The 21,869-nt window shown below is 57.8% G+C and overlaps 1 protein-coding gene across 1 annotated transcript in view; it reads right to left on the reverse strand.

Moving 5' to 3' along the window:
• The window catches only part of NVL (nuclear VCP like), a 502,294-nt gene that overhangs the window by 349,883 nt on the left and 130,542 nt on the right, over positions 1–21,869 (reverse strand). Inside the window, exon 10 of the mRNA XM_078649847.1 lies at positions 19,071–19,172. Within this exon, the coding sequence (XP_078505973.1) occupies positions 19,071–19,172 (102 nt within the window). The remainder of the gene's footprint in view (positions 1–19,070; positions 19,173–21,869) is intronic.

Here is a 21,869-nt window from a genome sequence, read left to right on the forward strand (position 1 = left end):
TGCAGATACTGGGCCTGAGCGCAGTACGCATACAGCTCAATGTCCGGGGCCGCCAGGCCACCCTGCCGAAAAGGAAGCGTCAATACCTTCCATTGCACCCTCGGTTGCTTTCCCGCCCATATCAGATCCAAAAGCGCAGATCGCACTCGTTTGAAAAAGGGTAGGGTCAGCGGCAGGGGTATATTTGCAAACAGGTACAGCAATTTAGGCAGCACAACCATTTTGGTTATGGCTATGCGGCCCGTCATCGATAGCGGCAAAGTGACCCACCTCCTCACCTTTGTCTCGAGCCAGTCCATTGCCGTGCCATAGTTCAGGAGCCATAATTCTTGGATCGTGCGGCTTATGCGGACACCTAAATAGGTCACGTCTTCCACTACCCAGGTGATTGGAAACTCAGTAGAACATTCCGCCGTTCCATCTGTTAATGGCAGCATCGAGGATTTGGCCCAATTTATTGTGATGCCAGTCAAACCCCCATACCGTACCAGTTCCCTCATGAGGGGATCAAAATTGTCCGCCGGGTTCCGCATAAAGATTGTTATGTCGTCCGCATATAGGGACACCAACAGTCCCCTGGAAGTGAAGACAATACTCCGCTGAGTGTGGTGCTGTCTGAGTCTCGCCGCCAGCGGTTCCGTTGCAATGGCGAACAGCAACGGCGACAATGGGCAGCCCTGCCTGGTCCCTCTAGTGATGGTTATAGGTCGCGAGACCTTGCCGTTGACCTTCACTCGTGCCATAGGACAGTTGTAGAGAATGCCTATTTTCTGTATAAATAATTTACTGAAGCCCATCCTAACGAACAGAGCTTGTAGGAACTTCCATTCGAGGGAGTCAAATGCCTTGGTGGCATCCAGCAAGGCGGCAGTGGCTTGGACCCCGGGGTCGAGGTAGTGGAGCAGTCCAAAGAGTGTGCGCAAGTTGTGCGAGGTAGACCTGCCCGCCACAAATCCAGACTGATCAGAGAGCGCTATCTGGGGTATCATCGGTGTCAGTCGTTCTGCCAGCAGTTTAGCATAGATTTTTGCGTCTAGGTTGATCAACGAGAGCGGCCTGTAGGAATCCGGATTCGCAGGATCTTTATTCGGCTTTAGGAGCGTTATTATCATGGCCTCACGGAGTGTGGGGGGAAGACACCCAGTTTCGATTGCTTCCATGTACACCCTATGTAACCTCGGGACAACGATGTCAGCGTATTCCTTGTAGAAGGACGCCGTTAGGCCGTCGGGTCCTGGTGCTTTGCCAGAAGGCATGGCAGCTATTGTCCTACGTATGTCGTCTTGCGTCAATGGTAAGTCCATATATTCCCGTGCACCGTTGTTGAACCATGCCAGTGCAACAGTGTCTAGGTAGTCAGCTATCATCCCATCTGTCGGATGTATCTTGGAGGTGTATAGGTTCTCGTAGTAGTCGGCCATAGTGTGTAAGATATCGTCAGGAGTTCTGACTGCCTCGCCAGCCTCAGTGACCAGTTCCAAAATACAGTCCGCACCTCTGGGCTTACTAAGCATCGCGGCCAGCGTCCTGCCAGGACGATCGCCCTCACCGTATCTCCGGGCCTGAGCGTATTTATGCAAGTACTTCACCTCCCTATCAGCCTCCTCCTGATACTGCGTCAATTTCGTCCTGAACGCCGCTCTGCTCCCGGCAGTGGGTGACCCAACCATCTCAACCTCAAGAGCTGCCAATTCTCGCTCTAGAGCATTCAATGTGGACCTGATGGATCGGAGTATACCCGTTTTCAGGGCCATGCAATGCCCCCTAGTCACTACCTTACAGGCTTCCCAAAGCGTGCCAGGCGATTCCACAGTACCTTCATTTAAATCAAAGAATTCTTCTAGTTTCTCTCGTAGCTCTTCCTTGAACACCTGATCAAGCAAGGCCTGTGACGGGAAACGCCAGCTGAACGGCTGGGCATATTGGGCGGGGGTAGCCAGCGATACACTCACGGGCGCGTGGTCCGACAGCGATCTGGGGAAGTGCAATGCAGTCAATACCGAAGTATGCATATCCCTGGAGAGCAGCCAGTAATCTAGCCTCGACCAAGCGGCCCTATGAGTCGACATGCAAGTGCCCGCCCGCGTGTGGGGGTTCAGTTGCCTCCAGGAGTCCACCAGGGACGCTTCCATGATAATGCCCCGTAATGCCTCAGCTGCTTTCGGGTGATGCTCGCGGGCAGCACCCTGGCGATCTAGTGTGTCAGATAGCACCACATTGAAATCACCTGACCATAGGATCGCAGCATCGCTAAATGGACGCATTTTTTCCCACAGATCTTCATAAAAGTCGGGATTGTCATCATTTGGGCCATATACATTCACAAGCAGCGTCTTCATTCCGCACAGCATTCCCAACATCAAGATGTATCTCCCTTCCCCATCCCTCAGCACCTGTTGTGTCACCCAATGCAGGCCCCTGCGGACCAAAATCGCCACCCCTCTTGCATAACTCGAGTACGGGGCATGCACCACTTCTCCCCAGCGCGCGCGTTTTAGTTGTGGGGCATCCCTGGAATCTAGATGTGTTTCCTGCAGCATGCAAATATCAATATGTTTCCTCAGCAAATAGGCATGCACCATTCTCGCCTTCCGCCTGTCATTCATACCACGGACATTCCAGGACAAGCATGTGATGGACTTCAACTCGGGGCGGCCCGTCGAGCTATCGGGCACTGCAGTCTCTGAGCTAGCTACAGGGGCCATCACGATTTCAACGCATCAATGGGCAAGCGGACAGTGAAGGAGCGAGAGACAGGGAGTATACAGCTTTGAAGCCTGTTAGACGGGGACCCTGAGGGTCGGCCGGATACCGAGGGAGAGATCCCCGAGGGGGACCGTCTCCGGCGATCGTACAGACAAGTACCCTCCCTCCCCACAAACAGGCACCACACCAAGTCGAGTTCAAGGCTTTATATAAGGTTCTTAAGGCAAGGATATCAGCGATACAGGATAACTTGGACCCGGGGGTCCTCTCACTTCTAGTCTCTGTAGGGAAAGGGGGTAGCGGGACAGTCTTGGTACCGGATCGGTACAGGTAGTGGTAAAAGGCGAGCTCACAATCCTCGAGCTGGAGGGTCTGTGGATCGGGCCGCGGCAGCGCCAGCAGGCCAAGGTGATAGTCTCATACAGCAGAGGGCCGCGGCAGCGCCAGCAGGCCAAGTCGATGGTTTCACGAGGCAGAGGGCCGCGGCAGCGCCAGCAGGCCAAGACGATGGTTTCACGAGGCAGAGGGCCGCGGCAGCGCCAGCAGGCCAAGACGATGGTTTCACGAGGCGGAGGGCCGCGGCAGCGCCAGCAGGCCAAGACGATGGTTTCACGAGGCAGAGGGCCGCGGCAGCGCCAGCAGGCCAAGACGATGGTTTCACGAGGCGGAGGGCCGCGGCAGCGCCAGCAGGCCAAGACGATGGTTTCACGAGGCAGAGGGCCGCGGCAGCGCCAGCAGGCCAAGACGATGGTTTCACGAGGCAGAGGGCCGCGGCAGCGCCAGCAGGCCAAGACGATGGTTTCACGAGGCAGAGGGCCGCGGCAGCGCCAGCAGGCCAAGTCACGGATGAGTTCTTCTCGGGTCTCTCGACTCCAGGATACAACTGCCTTCCTGGTCTGGCACTGCCCCAGTTATAGGTCTGGTCCCCTTTGATGTCCGGACCCTCGCGCCTGGGGGCCGGGAGGTCCGGGATGAGGGAGTCCAGACACCCAGCAGGGGGGTGGAGCCAGCGCCCAGGGCGGCCGGGGGTGATCGACACCTGGCGGAGGGGAGCCGTTGACGATTCCTTCTCCCATTGATTTGCCAAGTGGTCACTCTGCCTCCTGGGGGGAGGTTGGTGCCCCGATGTCGGGGCCGGCCGGGCCCAGGGTTAGGGTCGAGTTGAGGCCACGCGGCCTCGTGCTGCAGTGCCCCAAGATGGCGGCCGGTTCGATGTCGTGGTGTGGATGGTGACCCGGGCCAGCTGGGTCCGGGGCTGGTGTCTTGTAGTGGAGGGATTGCAGGGTACTTCGGGTGGTCGTTTAGGGACTCTGGCTGGGGATGCAGGGAGAGCCAGGGTCCAGGTCCTACTGCGGGGAGGGGGGGCAGCCCGACCATGCGGCCTGTCCAACATGCGTCCCCCCCAGCTGAAGGCGGGGAGAGTCAGCCATCTTCCTGGGGACTCTCCTCGCTGAGGCGGAAAAAGCGTGACAGGCCGTCGGCGTTGGCGTGGTCCTGGCCTGGACGATGTTCCACCGTGAAGTCCATCCCCTGCAGGGAGATGGACCAGCGCAACAGCTTCGGGTTCTCCCCCCGCATTTGCATCAGCCATTGCAGGGGTCGGTGGTCTGTTTGCACCCGGAAGTGGGTGCCGAAGAGGTATGGCCGGAGCTTCTTGAGTGCCCAGACTACGGCGAAGGCCTCCCTCTCAATGGTGCTCCAGCGCTGTTCTCGGGGCAAGAGGCGTCTGCTGATGAAGACCACCGGATGGTCGACCCCTTCGGTGTTGAGTTGGGAGAGGACGGCCCCCACACCATGATCGGAGGCGTCCGTCTGCACAATGAATTCCCGGCTGTAGTCGGGAGCCTGGAGCACGGGGGCCGTGCACATGGCGGTCTTTAGCTTCTCGAAGGCTGATTGGCAGTCCGGGGTCCAGTTGACGGTTTTGGGGCTCTTTTTGGAGGTGAGCTCTGTGAGGGGCCCCACGATGCTGCCATAGTCCTTCACGAACCGCCGGTAGTATCCGGTGAGCCCCAGGAAGGCCCGGACCTCCGTTTGGCTCGTAGGGGGTTGCCAGGCCTGGATGGCAGCAATCTTGAGTTGGAGAGGGGCCACCAGCCCGCTTCCCACTTGGTGTCCCAGGTAGGTCACGGACCCTTGGCCAACTTGGCACTTGCTGGCCTTGATGGTGAGCCCGGCTTGCTGGAGGGCGTGTAGAACCTCCCGCAGGTGGCGGAGGTGGTCGGTCCACTGGTGGCTGTACACAGCAATGTCGTCCAGGTAGGCGGCGCTGAAGTCTTCCAGGCCCGCCAGTACCTGGTTTACCAGCCGTTGGAACGTTGCCGGGGCGTTTTTCATGCCGAAGGGCATGACTTTAAAGTGGTAGTGCCCGTCTGGGGTAGAGAAGGCGGATCGTTCTTGGGCCCTAGGGGTGAGGCCGATCTGCCAGTAACCCGCTGTTAGGTCGAAGATGCTCAGGTAGCGGGCGGCCCCCATCCGGTCAATTAGCTCGTCTGCCCGGGGGATGGGATGAGCGTCGGTCCGGGTAACTGCATTCAGCCCTCGATAGTCCACGCAGAACCGGAGCTCAGGGGCAACGCCCGGGGCAGCTGCCTTGGGAACCAGGACGACCGGGCTCGCCCAGGGACTGTCCGAGGGTTCGATCACTCCTAGGGTCAGCATCTTGGACACCTCGGTCTGGATGCAGGCTCGTACCCGGTCTGGTACGCGGTATGCTCGGTGTCGAATAGGAGGGCTGTCCCCGGTGTCCACATCGTGGAGGCACCAGGGGGTGACTCCGGGGGTGAGGGAGAACAGGGAGGCGAACTGCCTCAGGAGCGTTTGGCAGTCTTGGCGTTGCTCCGGGGACAGGGCCTCGGAGAGCTGGACCCCTTCCACTGAGCCATCCTGCTCGAGGGCCCTCAGTAAGTCCGGAAGGGGTTCGGAGTCTTCTTCTGTCCCAGTATCGGTAGCCATCAGGAGGCTGAGTTCGGACCGCACAAAATGGGGTTTGAGCCTGTTGGCATGGAGGACCCGTAGGGGGTTCCGGGCAGTCTCCATGTCGATTAAATAGGTGACGGGCCCCTTGCGTTCGATTACCTTGAAGGGCCCGGACCATCTGTCTTGGAGGGCACAGGGCTCAACCGGGGACATCACCCAGACCTGTTGTCCAGGTTCGAACTCAATGGAGGACGTGTGCTGATCGTACCACCTCTTCATGTCCTCCTGACTGGCCTCGAGGTTGGCTTTGGCGGTGTCTCGGAACCGCCGGGTCTGGTTGCGGAGAGCCAGGAGATACCGGTAGATGTCCGGGGGAGTTTTCTGGGGAGGCTGCTCCCAACCTTCCTTGACTAGGCTGAGGGGGCCCCGGACGGGGTGTCTGTACAGTAGTTCAAAGGGGCTGAAGCCGAGGGACTTCTGCGGGACCTCCCGATAGGCAAACAGGAGGCATGGAAGCAGTACGTCCCACTGGCGTCGAAGGGGTTCTTCTAGACCCATAATCATCCCCTTGAGGGTGCGGTTGAATCTCTCGACCAGTCCGTTTCCTTGCGGGTGATAGGGGGTCGTGAATTTGTAGGTGACCCCGCATTGCTGCCAGAGGGACTTCATATATCTGGAGATAAAGTTCGTGCCCCTGTCACTGACGACCTCCCGGGGGAACCCCACCCGGGAGAAGATCCCCATCAGGGCCCGGCCCACCACGGGGGCCGTCACAGTCCGAAGAGGGATGGCCTCGGGATAGCGGGTGGCGTGGTCTACAAGGACCAGGATGAACCGGTGTCCTTGGGCTGTTCGAGGGTCGAGGGGCCCCACAATGTCTATTCCCACTCGTTCAAACGGGGTGGTGACGACAGGAAAGGGTTGTAACGGTGCTTTGATTTTTCGGCCACTTTTTCCGCTGGCCTGGCAGGTGGGGCAGGCCTTGCAGTGGTTGGTGACATCCTTCCGCATGTGGGGCCAGAAAAAATGGGTCACCAGGCGGTCGTAGGTTTTATCCTGCCCCAGGTGTCCGGCAAGGGGGACATCGTGGGCTAAGTTCAGGAGGAAGTCTCGGAAGCGAAGGGGCACCACCAGCACCCGACTGGCCCCTAGTTCTGCAATTTTCTGCTCGCTGTAGAGCAGGTCTTGGTCCCAGTAGATCCAGTGGGCCCCCGAGGTATCCCCGGTGCTCTGGGCCAGGGCTTGCTGCCGGAGTCCTTCGAGAGAAGGACAGGTTTCTTGCTCGGCCCGGAATTGTTCCTGCGTGGGGCCTCCCTCCTGCCGCCATTGTGCCAGGTCAGGGACGTCCTGAAGCTGGTCGGGTCCTTCTTCGGTTTGGGTCAAGGGAATGGCTTCTGGGGCGGCCTCCTCTGGGATGAGCGCGGGAGGAGGTTCTGGCCACTCGGGCTCTTCTGGGCTGGGGACCGCGCGGGCGGTCATGGACCGGGTCGTGACGCAGACCCATTCGGGGAGGCCAAGCATCCCCAGGTGCTCCCTCCGTTCGACAGCTGCCCAGGGAGAGCTTTCAAGGTCGTTTCCTAGGAGGCAGTCCACGGGGGCATCATCGCGGACAGTTACTTTTAACATCCCTGTTACTCCTCCCCACTCGAAGGGGACGCAGGCCATGTGGCATAGGCTTTCGGAGTTGTCGGCTGATCGAACAGGGCAAAGAATGTTCGGCAAGATTTGGTCTGGAGTGACGAGGTGGCGTCGGACCGCCGTTACACTGGCCCCGGTGTCGCGGAGGGCTTCCGCCCGGCGACCATTGATGTTAACCCATTGACCGTACTTCTGTGTGTTGGCGGGAAGGGGGGCCCGCGGAACCATGTCTCTCTCCCCTAAGCAGACCAGTGCCATGGCGGCGGGTGCCCATTCCGAGGGATCGGTCTCGTACTCCTCTTGGTCTTCCGGGATTATTTCTTCCCCTAGGGCCGCCGCTGCAACTTGGCGGGGAGTCGTGTTCGGATTCTTTGGGCAGTTGGGATCACTGGCGTAGTGGCCGGGTCGCTGGCACCTGTGGCACGTAATGTTGGCCCGGAAACCGGCCCGGACGGCAGGGCTTCCCCGGCCAACCGGGGTCGAGGGGTTTCTGGGGGGTGACGAGGGGCCGGGGTCTCTCCCCCGACCCTGACTTCCTCCTCCCCCTCGGGGGCGATACGATCTGGATACTTCGCTGGGTGCGCTCCGGCCAACTCGGGTGCTTTCCCACCGGTCGGCTTCGGCGGCGAGTTGTCGAGGGTCGGTTAGCTTGCTGTCCAGGAGGTGTTGCCGGAGCTCCACGAAGCAGTTGTTCGACAAGTGTTCCCATACGATAAGGTCAAAGAGTTGTTCGTAGGTGGTTACTTTGTTGCCCTTGATCCACCCCTCGAAGGCTCGGCTAAAAAAGTTCACGTACTCCACCCAAGTTGTACCCGGAATCCGTTTGCAGTCGCGGAACCGTTGGCGGTACATCTCAGGTGTGAGCCCGTATCGAGTGAGGAGGGCGGCCTTCATGTGGTCGTAGGAGGTCATTAGCTGGTCCGGGAGTTGCAGCAGGGCGTCCCGCCCTTCGTTGACAAACCTCCCCCATAATCCGGCTCCCCAATCGCTTCGGGGAATCCGGTGGGAGGTCATTGCCACCTCATAGGCTTTAAACCACTGCTGGATATCATCGTTCTTGTGGTATTCCCGGATGACATCTTTGGGGATGTGAACCTTGGGCTCGGTCGAGGCAGACGGGGTCGGTCGTTCGGGGAGCCCGAGGTCTTTATTCTGTTTCTGAATCTCCAGTGCTTTGAGATTGCGCTCATGTTCGTACTCTAGTCTCTTTTCCTCTAGCTCCCTCTGTCTTTGCTTGTCTTCCCGCTCTTCCCTGAGCCGTAAGTGTTCCAGGGTTATTTTTTGTTCTGCCAGCTTGAGTTCCCCATCCAAGCGAAGTCGGGCAAGTTCTAATTCGTGGAGTCTGGTTTTTTCTCTTTCTCGGATCTCTTCCAGGGAGAGATCCGCTCTTTCTTTAGTTGGTGCGGGGCTCGTTTCGGTTGTTTGTGTTCGGGGTACGGCCGTACCCGTTTCTGCCCAAGCTTCTAGGGCTCGTTTGAAGTCTTCCTTTGTGCTAAGACCTGTGGTTGGAAGTCCAAGTTCTATGCAATATTGCTTCAGTTCCCGGTGGTTGTAGTCTTCCAATTTTTCCATCTGAAATTTTTCCGTTGTTCCGCTCTCTATTGACATGGTTGTTGTGTGTGGTGGGGCGAGTGACTTTCTGTACGATTATGCGTAGGTTCGGATCCCGTCGCTGGCCACCAATGTTAGACGGGGACCCTGAGGGTCGGCCGGATACCGAGGGAGAGATCCCCGAGGGGGACCGTCTCCGGCGATCGTACAGACAAGTACCCTCCCTCCCCACAAACAGGCACCACACCAAGTCGAGTTCAAGGCTTTATATAAGGTTCTTAAGGCAAGGATATCAGCGATACAGGATAACTTGGACCCGGGGGTCCTCTCACTTCTAGTCTCTGTAGGGAAAGGGGGTAGCGGGACAGTCTTGGTACCGGATCGGTACAGGTAGTGGTAAAAGGCGAGCTCACAATCCTCGAGCTGGAGGGTCTGTGGATCGGGCCGCGGCAGCGCCAGCAGGCCAAGGTGATAGTCTCATACAGCAGAGGGCCGCGGCAGCGCCAGCAGGCCAAGTCGATGGTTTCACGAGGCAGAGGGCCGCGGCAGCGCCAGCAGGCCAAGACGATGGTTTCACGAGGCAGAGGGCCGCGGCAGCGCCAGCAGGCCAAGACGATGGTTTCACGAGGCGGAGGGCCGCGGCAGCGCCAGCAGGCCAAGACGATGGTTTCACGAGGCAGAGGGCCGCGGCAGCGCCAGCAGGCCAAGACGATGGTTTCACGAGGCGGAGGGCCGCGGCAGCGCCAGCAGGCCAAGACGATGGTTTCACGAGGCAGAGGGCCGCGGCAGCGCCAGCAGGCCAAGACGATGGTTTCACGAGGCAGAGGGCCGCGGCAGCGCCAGCAGGCCAAGACGATGGTTTCACGAGGCAGAGGGCCGCGGCAGCGCCAGCAGGCCAAGACGATGGTTTCACGAGGCAGAGGGCCGCGGCAGCGCCAGCAGGCCAAGTCACGGATGAGTTCTTCTCGGGTCTCTCGACTCCAGGATACAACTGCCTTCCTGGTCTGGCACTGCCCCAGTTATAGGTCTGGTCCCCTTTGATGTCCGGACCCTCGCGCCTGGGGGCCGGGGGGTCCGGGATGAGGGAGTCCAGACACCCAGCAGGGGGGTGGAGCCAGCGCCCAGGGCGGCCGGGGGTGATCGACACCTGGCGGAGGGGAGCTGTTGACGATTCCTTCTCCCATTGATTTGCCAAGTGGTCACTCTGCCTCCTGGGGGGAGGTTGGTGCCCCGATGTCGGGGCCGGCCGGGCCCAGGGTTAGGGTCGAGTTTAGGCCACGCGGCCTCGTGCTGCAGTGCCCCAAGATGGCGGCCGGTTCGATGTCGTGGTGTGGATGGTGACCCGGGCCAGCTGGGTCCGGGGCTGGTGTCTTGTAGTGGAGGGATTGCAGGGTACTTCGGGTGGTCGTTTAGGGACTCTGGCTGGGGATGCAGGGAGAGCCAGGGTCCAGGTCCTACTGCGGGGAGGGGGGGGCAGCCCGACCATGCGGCCTGTCCAACAAAGCCCCAACCTCATGGGCCGTTGTGTAGACGGCCTCGACAGCAGCCATACCCAGTACTTCACATAATTGTAAACGACCACAGGAAAGGAGATGTTTAGTGACGTATTCACCACAGATTTCTCACAGCGTAATGGAACCAACACAGCAAAACAAACCCTCAACCCACCCTCCCCACCCGCTCCAACCCCCCAATTAGGTCGTGCATTCACCCCTCCCCGTAACAGCCCAACAGAACCAAAGAACATCAGCATAGTATGCTCAAAACAAGAAGTGGGAGACATCCCTTGGGGTGCGCAGGTTTATGCCTTCTAACCCTGTACTCTTGACAGGGCGATCGAGCGCATCCCGACTCTGTACACTACAGGGCCCACCGAGCCCCGGACCATGTAAAGCATCAATGATTCAAAAAGCACTGTCTGGAGCACGCAGTATTGAACACAGTACATTCACAGTTAAGCAGTGAGTGCCCTAACCGGTTGCGTACCATGCCACATCCTCCCCCCTAACATACAAGCCCCAGTGGCAGCGCACCCAACAATACAGGACATTATTCAATATCACTTAGCTGGTCAGTGTCCCTGTGGTTGTCGGCCTCCGAACGTCCCTTCAGGTCTCTAGCGAGCTGGTTGGCATATTTTAATGCCGCTTTTGCGTCCGTGAAAAATGTGGGTTTACCCGGACCTTGCACCCTCAGTTTGGCCGGGTAAATCAGAGAGTATTTTGTGCCTGTTTGCTGGAAAGCTTTCTTAGCGGGCAAAAATTCTCGACGCGCATTTTGCACCTGAAGAGTGAAATCCGGATACATGGCAATGTGATTTCCCTTGTACTGCAAATCCGCAATATTGCGCGCCAGCCTCAGGATTGTGTCTCTGTCTCTATAGTTCAGCACACGTGCAAGAATCGTTCTAGGCGCAGCTCCAGGCTTGGGCACCGGGCCTAGTGAGCGGTGTGCCCTCTCCACCAGAAACATGGGGGAGAGATGCTCCCCAAACAGGTCTTTCATCATTTGCTCCACATATTGTTCCATATTCGCAATGTCCGTCGTTTCTGCAACGCCTGTGACGCGCACGTTGTTCCTTCTGGACCTCGCTTCCAAATCCTCATTCTTCATTTGGATCAGGGAGAGTATTTTGTCCATACCACGTAATTTCTTATCCAGGTCTGACTGACATTCCTCCGTGTCCGTCACGCGCGTCTCCAGCACCCCGATGACACCATCTTGTTTGTCCATTCTCCTGGACATTCCGTCCATCCGTGCAGCCAGTGCGTCCATTTTGTCATCTATGCCTTTCAGGCTCGTTTTCAAGTCCTGAAACATTGCCTTGACGTCGTCTGCCGGCACCGCTGGTTGGGCCGACCCCGAAGGCTCCTGATCTAGTGGTTCCTGGCCCTGTGTTTTCTTCGTCGATCTATCGAACATTATCTTGGGCTGCCGGGTGTCTGGTTTGCCCATGGCTGTGACGGGCCAGGAGTCCGCGGGGAGCTCTCCGCCACTCGGCGCCTAATGTATGGACGGCAGCGTCCTCGCGTTAGCCCAGCGCAGCAAGCGCCAAAAATACTCAGCAGGGTGACTCTGTGCCACAGTCAGCGGATGTAATCGGCTAGTTGGGGCAGAAGTGCGGAAAGTCTTTCAGCCGCAAGGCCCCGCAGCGCAGACGTCTATACAGTGCAGCAAGGACCCCCCAGCAGGGAGTGATGAACTGTCGGCGCCCACTGCCAGAGGCGCGGTCCATCCGCGGGGACAAAATGGCGGCGTGCACACCTCCGCTCCCAATCAGTGCCCCACCAGGTAGTTCACACGGAGAAGGGGGCCGAAGGTGCCTCAGTCAGCAGATTCCCGGTCCGCGCAGCGGGGCCACGCACACCCGGCAGACCACCAGCTCCTTACCTCCGCCAGAGCGTCTCCGCCCCGCCTTGCGTCCCGGGCTCACGGGCCGCGCCGCACTCGGTGTCAGGCGGCTTCTCTTCGCCAGTCAGGCGCCCGCACGCCAGCGGTCAGCCCACCGGTGCTAGCGGCTGTCTCCGCCTGCAGTCGCCGATGCCAGGCGGCCAGGAGCAGTGGGCGCATTCAGGGTCCCAGTCTTCGGCCACAGCTGCACAGTCAGCAAGCGCTACGCCGGGTCGCCTACCACTTCCGGTCGGCCAGTCTCTGCGCAAGTCCCCGGCCTCGCATGATGCCGCAGGCCTCTCAGCGCCAGCAGATCAGGGGGGCGATGTGCAGCGATACGTTGGGCGCAGCTCAAGCAGGCACTGCCAGATGTAGCGGAGTGTTCCGCGCCTGTCCGGGACCTCAGACCCGAGCCCCAGAGTCGGAGGAGAACGGATAAATGGCGGATTAATTCACCCGATCGGCGGAGCTGCGCTTTCAGGCAGCCATTCCGCTCGGCAGTCAAGCCACGCCCCCCGCCATTATGTGGCTTAAACAGGATACTGTGCCTTTAAGGAAACCTTCTAGAACCTTCTCCCAGTATCCCAGAATGCATAGCAGGTCCCACTGACTTCAGTTCTTTTTGAAGGCGTAAAAACGCCAGACCTGTAGCATTACTTACATGAACAATTCTCCACCGGGGAGGAGGGCGGGCGCTTATGACTATAACAGAGATACCCCTACTACAGAACTGGAGTTACAGAACAGAAACTACTCCTTCTGTAGTAGGGGATCTCTGTGTATAGTCATAATCTAGTGAATAGAATGGCAAGCCCATCCCCACACCAAAGCGGCGGTGGAGAAAGAACATAACGCCACTACTGTGCGAACAAATTCCGCAGCGAAGCCTGCCCAACCTGAGCGTCTGCCCTGGCATCAGAGTCCAGGCAGTAATGCTTAGCAAAGGTATGAACCGACTTCCAAGTGGCGGCCTTGCAGATTTCTGCAATCGGCACATTACGGAGCAAGGCTGTCGTGGCAGCTTTGCCCCTGGTGGAATGAGCCTTAGGCTTACCTCCTAAGGTCTTATTAGCTTTTTGGTAACACAATTGAATGCAGGACACAATCCACCTAGAAATGGACTGCTTAGAGGTAGCAAGACCCGTCCTGACTGATCCATAATTGACAAACAATTGGTCTGACCTACGAATATCTTTGGTCTTATCCAGATAAAATTTCAACACCCTCCTAACATCCAGGGAATGCAAAGATCGTTCCGCCGGAGAGGAAGGATTCTGAAAAAACGTAGGTAAAGTTATAGTCTGGTTGACATGAAAATCAGAAATAACCTTGGGAAGAAATTTAGGGTGAGTACGCATCACAACCTTAGCAGCATGAAATACAGTATAAGGTTCAGTACAACACAACGCCTGAATTTCACTCACCCTGCCGGCCGATGTAATGGCCACGAGGAACGCCGCCTTCCAGGACAGGTGCTGCAACGAAGCCTTGTGAATGGGTTCAAAAGGCTCCTTCATCAATCTGGACAGCACCACATTCAATTCCCATGAAGGCGAGGGAAGCCTGACAGGAGGGAACACCTTCTTCAATCCTTCCAGAAAGTCTTTGATCACAGGGATCTGGAAAAAAGAAGTCTGTGAAGGGCATTTCCTGTAGGCAGTCAATGCAGCAAGATGAACCCTAATGGAATGAACATTAAGGCCAGGCTGCGCCAAATGTAAAAGGTAAGGAAGGATGACATCTTCCTTGCAGGTTGTAGGGTCATGGTTCCTAGACTGGCACCAGATACAAAACCTCTTCCACTTGTAAGCATATGAAGTCCTAGTGGAAGGTCTCTTAGACTCCTTCAGTATGTCCATGCAATCCTCGGGCAGATTCAGATGTCCATACTGCACTATCTCAGGAGCCATGCCGCCAAACTCAAAGACGAGAGGCTGGGGTGTAACATCCGCCCCCCGAACTTCGTGAGAAGGTCCGGCCTGCACGGCAACCGAATGTGAGGAAGGAGAGATCGGTGAAGCAGGTCCGTGAACCACCACTGCCTGGGCCACTCCGGGGCAATGAGAATCATCCGAGCCCTGGACCGGGCCAGCTTGATGAGTACCGCCGGAATCAGGGGAATGGGTGGAAAAGCGTACAGAAAGCTGTTCGACCAGCTGATCCATAGCGCATTCCCCAGCGACCCCGGCTGGTAGTACCTGGAGGCGAAGTCTCGGCATTTGCTGTTTTCGGCGGTGGCGAACAGATCTACGTCCGGAGTTCCCCACCTTGCGAAGACTTCTCCCAGTACTTCGTCGTTTATGACCCATTCGTGGTTTTCCTGAATGAGTCTGATGAGTTCGTCCGCCTGAACATTCTGCACACCTGGCAGATGGGTAGCCGTTATCGTCAGTCCTCTGGCCAGGAGCCAGTGCCAGATCGCCTGCGCCTCCTGTGACAGAGTGCGAGATCTCGAGCCCCCCTGCTTGTTGAGGTAGTACATCGTGGTAGTGTTGTCCGTTTGCACAAGCAGGGAGCTGGTCTGGAAGGACGGAAGAAAGGCCTTCAGTGCCAAGTGAACAGCTCTGAGTTCCAGGAAGTTGATGTGATAAGTGGCCTCCACCGGAGACCACGTTCCCTGAATCTGCAGAGTCCCGGAGTGCGCTCCCCATCCCAGGAGAGAAGCATCCGTCACGACAGTCTGCGTGGGAATGTCCTTGTGAAAAGGAACCCCTCTGAGGAGATTATCCGCCGAACACCACCACTTCAGAGACTGAAGAGCATGCAGAGACAGTCGTATCCTGTCGTCCCAGGATCCTTTCCTCTGATCCCACTGGTCCTCCAAGCACTCCTGCAGCGGTCTCATGTGCAGTCGTGCGTGCGGCGTCAGGAAGATACAAGAGGCCATCGAACCCAGTAGAGACGACACCGTCCTCACTGTTGTAGATGGAGTCGACATAAGAGCCTGAGCCTTCCGAAGGAGAGATAATCGTCGCTCTTCCGAAGGAGACACGCTTGCTGACAGCGTATCGATGGAGGCTCCCAAGTACTGTATGCATTGGACCGGAGTCGGGACCGACTTGGCCATGTTGATGTGCAACCCCAGCTTGTCCAAGAGAACGCACGTCTTCTGGAAGTGTGCTCGCGCTTCCGAGAAGGAGGATGCCTTGATCAACCAATCGTCCAGGTACGGGTAGACAAACACCTTGTTCTTCCGCAGGTGCGCTGCCACCACCGCCATGCACTTCGAGAATGTTCTCGGCGCAGACTTCAGTCCGAATGGGAGTACTGTGTATTGATAATGATTGGTGCCGACTTGGAACCGCAGGAACTTCCTGTGTTTGCGTGCAATGGGCACATGGAAGTATGCATCCTGTAGGTCTATGGCACAGAGCCAGTCCCCTTGTTGCAACTGAGGATAAATCTGATGCAACGACAGCATGCGAAACTTTTCCCTGCGAATCCACTTGTTTGCCTGTCGCAAGTCCAGAATGGGCCTGAACTCGTTCTTGTCCTTCTTGCGAACCAGGAAGAACCGGGAGTACAGGCCTCTTCCTCTCTGGGACAGAGGCACGTCTTCTATCGCCCTTTTCCTTAACAGGGTATCGGCCTCCACCTGGAGCTCTAGCAGCTGAAACCGCGAGCTGACCGGAGGAATCGATGTATCCATTGCAAACAATATTCAGCACCCACTTGTCCTGAGTAATTTTTCTCCACTCTGCCAGAAAAAATTGGATGCTTCCCCCTACCGGAGTGGGTAACGGATCCGGGGGAAGTAAGTTCCTAGGGCCTAGACCCAGCCTGGCCCTTGGGCGCCGGAGCCGACTGCTGGCCTCCCCTGCCCCTCTGGCGCTTCTGGAACGGCTTACGGAACTGCTGTTGCTGTTGCGGATGTCCCGAAGCCTGGCCACGTCCATGGCCTTGTCCACCGGACCGCCGTTGGAAAGGGCGGTACGGCTTCTTCGTCTCCTTAGGCTTCTCGAGGCCCACCGCCGTGAGCGTCTCGGCCTCCGCTTTCATGCGGGCCATCTCGTCGTCCGCATGCTGCCCAAAAAGAGACTTGCCGGAGAACGGTAGGTTGGCCACCCTCTGCTGTGCGTCCGGTTTCAGGGACGTAAGACGGAGCCAGGCGTGACGCCTCTGGTTGACCCCATGGCAAAACCCATGAGCAGCCAACAGGGAAGAGTCCGCTGCCGCACTGATGATCTGGTTGGCCACCAGCATCCCTTCACTCAGCACTTACTGAAAATCCTCACGCTGTTCACGAGGCAAGTGCTCCGCAAAACGCTCAAGGGAGTCCCAGAGGGAGCGGGCGTACCGACCCAACAGCGCCGTGGCACTCGCAGCCTTCATGGAGGTGGCGGCTGTTCCACAGACCTTTCTCCCTGCCGAATCCATCCACCTGGACTCCTTATCCGGGGGGACCGTGGATGACGGAGCGGAGGCATGTTGTTTGCGTGCCGCCGTCACAATGACGGAGTCCGGAGGGGGTTCCGCTCTCAGAAAAGCCGGATCCGAATCCGGGGCCCGGTACTTCCTCAGCAACCTAGATGGCGCCGCCTTTGTCACCGCTGGGGTGAGGAAAAGGTCCATAGCTGGTTCCTCCAGGCCCGGTACCAGAGGCAGGAGAGGGCGAGACGAGTGTTTTTGGTGCAACGTCTCAAAGATCACTGACGTCTTCGGCGTGGGCACCGTCAGGGGTATGCCCAGCTTCGCAGCGCCCCTCAAGAGGACATCCTGGAACGCCACCAGGTCATCAATTGGGGACACCCTCGTATCCGGTGATCCCGACAGGGTAGGAGAACGCTCCCTGGAGCCAGAGGATCCCGTGCGGGAGCGAGACTCGCGCCTCCTATGGCGGCGTCTCGACCGCGTGGATGATCTGTGTCGCGACCTGTCCCGCCTCCCAGAGCGAGAGCGAGAGCGAGACCTGCCAGTCCGTGGCCTCCCCACCGGTTTCCGTGGTGTGGTCCTCCTCTGAGCCTCCTTGGGTGCAGGTCTAGGGGTCCCCTTAGGAGGTACAGGCAAAAACGGCAGCGAAGTGGACCTCGGCGGAGGAACCTTCGGCTGCGGTGCCGGCCCACGCGGAGGGACCGGTGGCGGCGGGTCGTCCGCTGGAAGTGGAGGCAGTGTCGGAGGATCCTCTTTAGGCAGAGGAGGAGGAGGAGTGACCGCCTTAGGAACAGGTGTATGCGTCGACCGAGGCCGAGAAGGAGTGTACACCGCAGAGTACACCGTGCCCTGTGATCCTTTAGGCGAAGAGGGCTGAGAGCCCGCCCCTTCAGCCGGAGACCGCTTCCTCTTGCGTCCCCCACTGGAAGCAGTGTGACTCCTGGGACTAGAATCCCTCTTGCGACGCTTTGGAGATCCTGACCGACTCCCAGACGTCGACCTCCGCCTGCTCGACGTCGAGCGTCGCTTTTCCGGCGTCGAAGGACGTTTCCTTGACTCCGGCGTCGAACGCCGCCTCCGCGACGTCGACCTCTTCTTCCTCGGCGTCGAACGCCGATCCCTCGACGTCGAACGCCGACCCCTCGACGTCGACCTCTTCCTCCGCGACGTCGCACGCCTCCGCGACGTCGAACGGTCCTTCCTCGACGACGAGCGTCGCCGCCGTCGTCTGGATGCTCTCGACGTCGAGGATCCCCTCGACGTCGACCGGCGGTGTCGCCTCGACGGCGAGCGCCGATGCCTGCTCCGTCCATGACGGCGGTATGAAGCCCTCGACGTCGACGACGAAGACGGCGTCGACGGCGGCTTCGTCCGCGGTGGCTTCGACGTCGAGTCGTCCCGATGTCTCGACCCGGAGCCCCGGGGAGAAGGGGAGCACACCGCCGTCATCCCTCTCGACGTCGTCGTCGACGCTATCGACGTAGACCGGGATCGCTTGCTGGGCTTCCTGCCTCTGGGGAGCCCCCCAGAGGCCTCAGCAGAGGCAGAGGGAACCTTCCCTGACTGCCCAGACCCACCTGCAGCCTGCAGGCGCCTCTCCTCAAGGCCAGACAGCCTGATCTTCGCCCTTTCCTTCAGAGTGCGAGTTGTAAACTGCTGGCAGATGACACACTCCTCAGGGACATGATCTTCAGGGAGGCAGACGATGCAGACATCATGTGGATCACCTCTGGCCTTCTTCCTCTCACATGCTGGACACTTCACAAAGAGTCCAGGCATTTTAGAGCCCTAAAACACCTGAAGCAGCACACAGAAGAGAAGAGAAAACCAAGAGAGTTTAAACTGCAACACTTTCAGAATACAAAAGTGCCAAAACATGCAATAAACCCTTGAAACAAGGGAGAGCTCAATGCCAGGGTCCTGTAAGCAGGAGCCGGAAAAAAGAACTGACGTCAGTGGGACCTGCTATGCATTCTGGGATACTGGGAGAAGGTTCTAGAAGGTTTCCTTAAAGGCACAGTATCCTGTTTAAGCCACATAATGGCAGCCTATGGGGCTTGTCTGTCCAGGCCTTCCTCTCTATCATTTCTGAGGGGTTTTTTTGCAGTAAAAACAAGGGAAATCTGGACAGGCTTTGCTGTTTGTGGATTTTTGGTGGAATTTCTAGTTGAAGTACTGGACAGTGTAGCCTGTGGATATAGGCTGCATTATTTGTCTTTAAATTTTCTCTTAAGTGTCTTTGCAGTTCTGCAATTTTTTGACAACTTAAGAGATTATTTTTGATTGCCGGGGTCCACGCACATGGGCGGGACTATTCACTAGATTATGACTATACACAGAGATCCCCTACTACAGAATTGCAAATACCATACAATTGCTAGAATTAGCGGAGCATAGCTGTTGAAGAATGCTTGTGACTGAGCTAAATTAGTGAAGGTAGTGCCACATATGTAAATCTCAAGCAGTGTTGCATTCAGAAAACTCTCAAAACTCACCACAGCTTGATCAAAGAGCTCTCTTAGTTTTTGCTCCGATTCGCCGGATACCCCTGATACGATCTCTGTTGCTGCAACTTTCAACATTGGCAGGTCAAGTTCCTGAAAGAGAAGCAGCATTGGAAATCTACTCTACAGAGCAAGCTTATATAGTGTAAAGGAATAAGAGCAATGTGTCTATAGCAAAGGTAAAGATTGTGGTATTGGATACAAATGGACCATATCTTAAATGATACTGGGGGAAATTCCTTAACGCACAAGTTACTTACCTTCGGTAACGATATATCTGTAAGAAACAGTAGTTAGTATTAGATTCCTTACCTTAGAATATCCCTAGGCGTCAGACTGGACCTGGAAATTTTTTACGTAGCAGTACCCTTGTTCGTCCGCCCTGGCGTTCAGGGAACCTGCCAGGTGTTGAACCACCAGGGTCACGCCCTGATGTTCCAGCCACTGCCAGAGGCGCAGAGCCTTCTGGCATAGGGTCCACGACCCCACCCCGCCCTGTTTGTTGCAGTACCACATGGCGGTGGTGTTGTCCGTGAACACCTGCACTACACTCCCCCGGACAGAGGGGAGGAATGCCTCCAGTGCAAGCCGGATCGCCCGCAGCTCCAGAAGGTTGATGTGGAGCTGGGACTCCAGCGGAGACCAGAGGCCTCTGATCTCCGCCTCTCCCATGTGGCCTCCCCAGCCCTGGAGGGACGCGTCCGTCACAACTACGTACGCCGGTTGGGGTAGGGAGAGGGATCTGCCGCTGACCCAATCGCGGTCCGTGAGCCACCACTGCAACTGTCTTGCAGTGCCCTCCAAGATCAAGACATGGTAGGACAAGTTGCCCTGATGCTGGGCCCACTGCAGAGCCCGCAATCCGCCACCGGGCGTGATGCACCAGAAGGATGCAGGAGGCCATCAGCCCCAGAAGCCGCAGCGTCAACCTGACCGAGACTCGGGATAAAGGCTGAAAGATCGGAATCAGAGCCCGAATATCCCGAACCCGCTGTTCGGGAGGATAAACCCGAAACTGCGCCGAGTCTAGAACTGCTCCGATGAAGAGGAGCTTCTGAGTGGGACACAGGTGTGGCACATTGATGGAGAACCCCAGCAGGTGCAGGCGGTCGGCCGTAGTCTGGAGGTGGCTGACAACTGTCTGGGGCCAGCCCGCCTTCAACAACCAGTCGTCGAGGTAGGGGAAGACTGAAACCCCTAACCTGCGCAGATGAGCTGCGACCACCGCCATCACTTTCGTGAACACGCGTGGGGCGCTGGTAAGGCCGAAGGGGAGCACGGTAAACTGAAAGTGCCCGTGGCCTACCGTGAACCGCAGGTAACGCCGGTGGTCCGGCAGGACGGGGATGTGAAAATAAGCATCCTTTAAGTCCAACGCAACCATCCAGTCTCCAGGGTCCAGGGCAGCTAAGACCTGAGCCAAAGTCAGCATCTTGAACTTCTCTTTCTGGAGGGAGCCGTTGACGTTCCGTAGGTCCAAGATAGGGCGTAGGCCCCCTTTGCCCTTCTTGGGCACCAGAAAGTAGTGGGAGTAACAACCACACCCTACTTCTGGCCCAGGAACGCGCTCGATGGCCCCCTTGGCCAAGAGGGCCGTAACTTCCTCTTGTAGAAACGTAAACGTAAACGTAAAAACGTAAACGTGGTTACTTATATAGCGCACATATCACCCCCGCAAAGGGGTCTCACAGCGCTTGCTTAGGGAACCCGTCCTGGTATTCCCCTGTGAGATAACCCCGGCAGGGTATCCACAAGGTGAAAGCCAGGCATCCCGCCACGAGGGGCCGTAGTGGAGATTAAGCAAGCTATTGCCCAGAGTCGCAGAGTGTGAACCCGTGAGTCGAGTAGGCACCGAAACGAGAATTATCGAGTCCGTGGAATTTTTTAGCCCAAGACCCGCCGAGGCGGGGAATTGAACCCTGGTCCAGGACCGATCTCAGCTTCCAGGTCTGCCGCCTCTAACCCCTGAGCCACACTTCTCCACAAGTGATCCCCCAACACGCTGTGGTACTGAGGTGGCATGGCTGGAGGGGACGCCTTGAAGGGGAGGGAGTAGCCCCTTCGGACGATTTGCAGCACCCACCTGTCCGATGTGACAGTGCGCCAGTGGTGGTGTTGATGGCGGACCCTGCCCCCCACTGGCGTCACATGGGCCTGAAAGCACAGACTAGGAGGGTTTTGAGGCGGATGCTGCAGGGGAAGGTGTGGACTGGCCTCGCCGTTGTCCCCGACCGCCGTAATGGCAGTTCCCACGTCCGCCACCGCGTTTGATGGTAGTCTGCGGCCCCTGGCTGGCCGGACGTGTGGGAGCGCCCCTTCCTTGGCCACGAAAGGGGCGAAAGGCAGCCGTTTGCTGGTGCGGGGCCGAGAGGCCCAAGGACTTGGCCGTAGCCCTGGAGTCCTTAAAGTGCTCAAGCGCATGGTCTGCCTTGTCGCCAAAGAGGCGATGGCCATAATGGTGTTTTGGACATCAGCCGAAAAGTTGGCGGACCTCAACCAGGCGTGGCGACGAATCGCCACAGTCGTCGCCATCGCTCTGCCCAGTGAGTCCGTGGTATCCAGCCCACACCGGATGGAATACCTTGCTGCATCTCGACCCCCCGCAAGGGCTTGGGCGAGTTTAGTACGGACCTCCTCCGGACATTGTGGCAACACGTCCGCGACCGTATCCCACAGAGAGTGGGTGTAACGGCCCAAGAGCCATGCAGTGTTGATTGACCGCAATCCCAAACTCAGGGAGGAGAATACCTTCTTCCCGTATTGCTCATACCTCTTGGATTCTCGATCGGG

Source organism: Lissotriton helveticus, chromosome 6 (assembly GCF_964261635.1).
Source record: "Lissotriton helveticus chromosome 6, aLisHel1.1, whole genome shotgun sequence".
NCBI classification, from domain to species: Eukaryota; Metazoa; Chordata; class Amphibia; order Caudata; family Salamandridae; genus Lissotriton; species Lissotriton helveticus.